We start from the raw sequence: 7,231 nt of genomic DNA, 5'->3' as shown, positions 1-7,231 counted from the left end.
GCAGTTAGAGACAGAAATATTATTTACTGAATATGTTCTAAGTGAATTCCTTTTTTTTTAAAGGATAGATGAGTCCAGAACTTATACATGAGAGCCTTTTCAAAAGGCATTGTGATAGGTGATTTCTTCATTGTTACCAAAAGCAATGAAGAGGAATAGAATTGAAAATAGTTCATAGGAACTGAAGGAAAAGTGGATAAATTCTGCACTGGATCTCTATTTCAAATTGAATTGATTTACTTACTATCCTATGAATAAGATTGTCAATGGATTGATTTGGTGTTTTTTTATTCTCCCTTTTTCTCTTTCTCCCCTTTTTTCTTACTTACTGGCTCCCTAAATTGAAATTCTCTTTGGCAGTAAAATATTATCAATAAAAACAAAATTTATGAATTTAATTAACAAATAGATAACACATGGATAAAAGAAAATAATCAAGTGAACAGAATATAGGAAATTAAATGAGAAGTTGGAGTAACTGCTTTATAAAGCCAGGTCTACATCTTGAAAAAATATGCCAAAACTGTATAAATTGGGGATCATCTTCTACATGCTAAAAATTAGAGATGTGATATATAAAGAGAGGAGAGACAACAAAAAAAAGAGAAGAGGCAGTGAGGAGTGTGATAAGAAAACCATAGAAACACATAAAATCTGATCAATATGGTTTATGGAAATTTGAAATTTCATAATTGTGGTTTAACCTAAAAAGACTCCAAAGTATTTATTACAGGAATAAATGTGACTGCTATGTGACCAGAGCATAAAATGTACACTGAGCTCAGGAGTCCTGTTTGAGTGATACAGCATAAGGACCATTAGAGGACAAGATTGTCTCCAAGGACTTATCTTGTTCCCAGGCACCCACTCCTAAGTTAGGTCACATTGTCTCAGCTTTGAGAAGGACCTTAGTGTAATTTAGATGAATGGTTCTCATTTTTCAAATGAGATCAGAGAACGTAAAAAACATTTTTAAAGTGTGTAACTAGTTGTTTGCAGATGTAGCTTGTGAAGTCTCATGTTAACAATATGATGGAGATTGATATAATTTTATAAAAAAACATTATTAATTTTTCTGTGCCTTCCCCTTTTGAAATACTAGCCCAAGAGTAGTAATTCCATGTTTATTTAAATTTTTCTGTTAATGAGGCGGGCGAGGTGGCGCTAGAGGTAAGGTGTCTGTCTGCCTTGCAAGCGCTAGCCAAGGAAGGACCGCGGTTCGATCCCCCGGTGTCCCATATGGTCCCCCAAACCAGGAGCAATTTCTGAGCACTTAGCCAGGAGTAACTCCTGAGCATCAAACGGGTGCGGCCCGAAAAACAAAAAAACAAAAAAACAAATTTCTGTTAAAAATTGTTGAGCTGCATCATAAGATCACTAGAAAGAGCCTCTGGGTGTTACTCTACATGTCCATTCACAATCACATTTATTTAAAATATTCTATATTGTTTCAAAGTGAACTTTTAAAATAGAAAAATTTTCAGACTAAAGTAAATGCTTTATTAATGAGAAATATGATGGTGGTGGTGATGGCTTTATAAATAGTTGCTTTCTGCTTTTCTAAGTCTGATTCTGAAAGCACTCAAGAGTTAGTAGTTTGGGGAAATGGTTTTTTCAGAGCACTCCATTGGGGTGGGATATCAACATGTCATCATATAAACTATACCAATGATGGCCAATATTGATCTATGCGGAGTTTTGGAAGAAAGATGGCTCTGTCATATTGAGAGGAAGGGAAATCCTTCAGGCTCTGAGAGCTTAAACAGAAGCAAGTCAAAAGGCTCTGACATTCACTCACTTCTGTTGATGCTCTTACAAATTTTATTTCTGTTTCTATTTTACTTTTAACCTACAAGTCTCCATTTTTTTTCCAGTGAAGCCATGAATCAGTCATGGTACGTGCCATTTTTAAAATAAAGAACTGACCTGGTTTTTGTGACCAAGAGCAATTTATTATTACAAAAAAAATTAAGTTTTCTTCTCTACCTTGGAAAAAAACATACACCTGCCAATTAAAGGATTTTGTTTCGTTAGTTTTTTTTTTTAATGAGGACATATTTTTTCTATCAGAAATAATCTTAGACATTATGATTAGAAACAAAAATTTGAATTCAAATCTCTAATTCTGGCATGGAGTTTGCATTTCTTCTTTCAGTCTGTCTTGACAAGTCAAGATGGAGAAAACCAGGCAAAGGTCTAAATACTCCTGTGCACTGTGGTCTAAGTTCTTCTAACAGAGAAGATTACTGAGGTGACTACCATTGCCTGCCAGAGGAGACCAACTAATGATGACAAATACAGAAACGGGCATCAGAAACAGGCATGTAAAGTGCCCACTAGGTTTCATGACGGAAAGAAGAGCATCGATGGATATGAAGGTACTATGGTCATCCCAATGCAAAATTATTATATGAAAGAAGGCTGAGATTCCAGGAACATTGTTGAGTCCCCATACCTATTTTACCTCTGTTGGAAACATGTCTATAAGCCTGAATATAGATCACTGACATCAGTTGAGTCTGCTGAGTGACTAATAATTGGTTATAGGTAGTTTTACAAAAATCCAATTAAACATACAGTATATTCACAATACTCTGATAGAACTAATTCTACAAAATGTGACAACAGGGCAGTACAGTCTGACAAATCACTTCAGGATAGGGCCTACAAGGTGGAAACACGACTACATTGACTCTGCAGGGATGGGCAGAGGAGTAAGCTTTTTTTTGCCTACATTAGTAGAAGTACTTGATGGACAGGAATTGTTTGGCTCTGATTTGATTTGTACTAACAGACTAGGTACCACAAGGCCATGGCCTAAAGAACCAATGGACTAGATGTCACAGGACTTTGTAGGTGTGGTTTTGTTAGTTTGGCTTTTTTGAGGGTCGACAATTTACATTTTTAAGAAAGTAAAAACCATGATCACATCCATGCTCTGCCAGAAACCCTAACCTATGAATTATATCCATGATTGAGAAATTTGAAGTTGAAAGACCTGCTAAATCATGTGGAGCATAACAGTTGCTGGGGCAATGGTAAACGGAACATGCATGAAACAACAGAGTACTTTGACATCATGATTGTCTGGTAGCTAGAAAAAAACTCGACGACAGTTTGGAGTTACCAACACAAATTATTTTCATTGCTGGTTGCTCTAAGAACTTTTCTAACAGTCTCTAGGTAATGCATTTATTGATTTCTTTAATGCTGTTGTTACCCCGTATATTTTTGTCGCGCATTTGTGTGATTTGTCCCAGAAACTGAGGGAAAAGTCTGCCAAATGAAAATCAGAGCAAAGTCACCTCTTTGAGAATGGAAAGATTGCAGCTTTGAAACAAATCTCAGTGTAAAGCATGAATGGTAAATGTAAAGCATATCTTATGGTTTAGTGAAATGATTCCAGTGGTGTTGAGAAGCTTTCCAGCAAAACGTTCTGTCTGAGGTGTGGAGGTGGGAAGAAAGCCCACTAGACCATGCCAAAGCTGAAATTTCTTGCTTGAGTGGTTGGGAGGAGTAAAATGAAAAGCAAAGCAGCATGGAGGAGTCCCTGCCATCAGAGCAACACGAGCGTGAGCTCTGTGTACATCAGGCCCCCAATTCCACCTCCCAGCTGTGTTCAGCAACCCTTCCATTTCTGAGTGGACCTGACAAACCAGATTATAGAAAAGTTGCAAGAAGGTCTTCCTTGAACTCTTAAACAAAGGGGTGAGGACTACAGAACAAAAGCTAAAACTACAAAAATATGACTTTCAATTGTGAAAATAGATACATTTCCATTTATTAAGAGCTGGTGTCAATGCAGCCAAAATATACACCCATTCAGAAAATGCATCTGCCCCCTTTTCCTTTTTTTTCTTTTTTTTTTTTAAAAAAAATTTGCTAAAATACAGGTTGACATCTTTGGACCATTTAAAAATGGTTTGAATTTTTCATCTCTTTTAATTACAGTTGAGGGTAGTGACCATCATTCTCCTCAAAGAAAAAGAGAGAAAGAAGAGAAATAGACACTATGGAGTCTGGTCACATATTTGTCTTGATCTTTGAATTGTTAAGATAGAGGGAAGGTAGTTGAAGATGAAAAGAAAAAAAAGAAAAATAGATTTTCTTTCTAATAAATAAAAATAATTTAAAATACTAGAGAGGCTACACATGACCTGTTTTATAGGTTCATTTATAAATGAAATCATTTTCTTTTCCCAAATACATGGAAGCAATATTCAAGGCAGACAAAGAGAAAGAGCCATCTACTTTATTGTTCTTTTTTTATCCTAACGTCTCCACCAGTGATTCAGCATGTAAGAGGAAGAAAAGTCACGTCACCATGTATGAAGTTTGTCAGGCCTTAAAAAAAAAGTCTGGTCTCCTGGGAGTCAACATTCATCTTCAACTTCTCTGATTGGTGGAATCAAGCTGCTTGTGGACTGATATTGGTTGATCTGGTTAGCCATGTGGGTACTCATGGGCTTGATTTGAATGTTTCTGGGATAGGCATTATCCGGTTCATCTGTAAACCATTTCTTTTCTGCTGAAGGGCAAAACAGATAGAGAAGAAGAAGGAGAGATGAGAGGTTTAATTACTCTAAGGGTAAAGCCTTTGGACAGTTTATTGAAAAAATGCAAAATAGTTCATCGATAGAAGCTGGCAGTGACTAATTGCTGAGAGGGACAGAGCTGGGTCTAGCAAACTTCCATGAATGAGATTGAACTCTGTTGCTTGTAGCAATGAAGAACCAAAGACCTTGAGGTATCAAGGGGAAACTTTAGAGACCTAGAACAGGCTCAAAAATGAACTCGAACAATGTTGCTTGGAGTTCCTTTGATGCCCAGAAAAGTGCTGGTTAGGAGAATATATTGAATATATAAATTACTGGGGATGGAGAGTACACTAATCAAATATTTGTGCATCCATTGATTGATGAGAACCATGAAGGCAGAAGAGAGAGAGAGAGAGAGAGAGAGAGAGAGAGAGAGAGAGAGAGAGAGAGAGATCTAGAATCTGATGAAAGATCTCCTCCCATCCTTTCTCTGTTTGGCTTTGCTTTTAACAAGGCCTACTTCAGAGTATAGGTCAAATTTACCCCCTTTTTGGTCAGTTCTGTGAGTCTTAAAGTAAACCTGAAGTCAGTGAAAGTGAAACATGGCAATCACCTTTTGTGTATCCAGCAGATTTAAATATATACATATACACGTATGTATATATATTTAGGAAGATTGAGAAGGCTTTTATTTCGAGAAAAAAGAACACCTTTGCATTGGGAGAAAATTATTAAAAGAATTCCCAGTATACTAACCCAATCTTTCAGCCAGGGAGCTTGATGAAGTTGTGGCTTTACATTTTCATTGCAAGTACAGAAACAGGGGAGAGAGAGTGAGGGAGAGAGAGAGAGAGAAAGAGAGACAGACAGACAGAGACAGAGAGAAACAAAGAAACAGAGACAGAAGACAGAGACAGAGAAAGAGAGAATGCTTAGTGAGAGTATTTGGGAATTGGAGTGCAGATGTAAATGACTTGGCATCTTCTTGGTCATTTATATGGCACAAGACTTATCCCTTATCCTTGCCTCTTTCTAGAATTGCATCTTTTTTTTTTTTTGGAAATTAGCCATACAGCTAGCTACAAAGGGTGAGGGCAAATAGGACATCCCAACTTAAGAATCATATGACTTCAGTTAGTGGCTTAGAAAAAGAGAAAAAGAAAGGGGGAAGCAGCATTTATGAAAACCCAATGCTAAAGATACTGGTTTCTCATTTCCCTTTAAAAGTATTCTAACAGTTCATAAACACTTTATTGGCATCTTGGCTTGATCCCGAGTGTACTTTGTGCATGCCTAAGTGTGTAAATATCTGTGTGTGTCTGTATTCCACTCTGGCTAGTGATTTATACTTTGAGCAACCATACTTAGCTAGAAATTTTTTGGCTTATTTCTCTTTTTAGTTCAGATCTGTGGTTGCCTTTTCAAGTGCTCTCAGTTGAGGGGTGCCACCCAAAAGCTCTCTCACTAACCTTTGTTCCATACAACCTTAGGACATTTATAGTCTTTTGGACTGGCCTCCACACCCCCTCCTCTCTGGAACTCTCACCTATTATAATTAAGTTCACTTTGATTTGAACAGATTGGATGATAGGAATTCATAACGTTACATCCTCACAGTGGTGCTAACTGATTAAGTGCTTTAAATTATTCCCCCTGACAGAATGATAAAGTTACAATCTGTTCAGAGATGATCTACAGTTTGCCAGACTCCTACAGCTTCTTTCAACATTCATTTATCTTTTTGTCAAGCAGAGTTTTTTTTTTTTTCTTTCTAAGCTTCAATTCCATAGATCTTTTAAAGTCATCAGCGCATCTGAATTATTAATGAGGCTTTTGAGGTAAGGTTTCTGATGGGTTGGTTAAAAAGGTGGTATAGAAATTTGGGGCTGTGTACACATCCAAATAATTTCAACTCCATTTAAAAAAAAACGTTTAATTCAACTGTGGCATAGATGAATCCTTATGCATTTTGTAGAAACCCATTTTTGGTGTGTGTGATCTATGATTAAACTAATCTTTCAGAGAAAAGGAAAGTGTGATATTATCAGGCTATAAAAGCATCACCATGCCACTAAAACAATTTCAAACTATGACTTTTTCCAATGGTTTATGTGGAAAGACAATTTTCACAAGAGCAAAACCTAGTGTCTGTGCTGTCTGCCTGCGTTGTCCTTGGTTTCAAAATTACCATGATCTGGAGTGAGTTAGCAAAGGGATTTAGTATGAGGTTGGACATGCTGAGTTGGAAGGTGGAGAGAACACTACAGATGGAAATGAGTAGGTCTTTTGGGTGAAAGACCTACGACAGCGGCAATTTGCTGAAATTTTTACTGTGGAGAATAATTGTCCAGAATTTAGCCTTTACAGTTCAATTCAATATTGGTATTTTGGCCTTTCACAGCAGAGAGAATATAAATTTTCTTTTGTCCATAAAAAGAAGAGAATTATTTCACTATTTAAGTTCTTTATCTCATTCCTTTTAAGTTTTTAACATTAAAAATACCTATAATTAAAAAAATCTAAATCATTTGCTTTAAACATTTGGTTTTTGATACAGGAAGACTCTGTGTTAAAGCATGGTTGAGAAAAAGATTGGGCTTGCATTATGCCTCCTGGGAATTTTTTTGAAGGGGATACCTTATAAGTTCTAAGTATATGCATTGTTGAAAATGTAGTCAATGTAAGAAAGCTGA

General features: G+C 36.5%; 1 protein-coding gene across 10 annotated transcripts in view; it reads right to left on the bottom strand.

Annotated features, from left to right (window-relative positions):
- Positions 1–4,237: 4,237 nt before the first annotated feature.
- The window catches only part of KCNMA1 (potassium calcium-activated channel subfamily M alpha 1), a 676,533-nt gene continuing 673,539 nt past the window's right edge, over positions 4,238–7,231 (bottom strand). For 6 of the 10 annotated variants that reach the window (XM_049789608.1, XM_049789616.1, XM_049789609.1 and 3 more), the window contains one exon: positions 4,238–4,528. In XM_049789608.1, the coding sequence (XP_049645565.1) occupies positions 4,374–4,528 (155 nt within the window). In that variant the 3' untranslated portion in view covers positions 4,238–4,373. The remainder of the gene's footprint in view (positions 4,529–7,231) is intronic. The other 4 variants (XM_049789610.1, XM_049789617.1, XM_049789611.1 and 1 more) reach the window with 1 other exon arrangement.

This window comes from Suncus etruscus, chromosome 15 (assembly GCF_024139225.1).
Source record: "Suncus etruscus isolate mSunEtr1 chromosome 15, mSunEtr1.pri.cur, whole genome shotgun sequence".
In the NCBI taxonomy this organism is placed as follows: domain Eukaryota; kingdom Metazoa; phylum Chordata; class Mammalia; order Eulipotyphla; family Soricidae; genus Suncus; species Suncus etruscus.
Note: the sequence above shows the minus strand (reverse complement) of the source record. Positions and strands in the feature narration are given on the sequence as shown.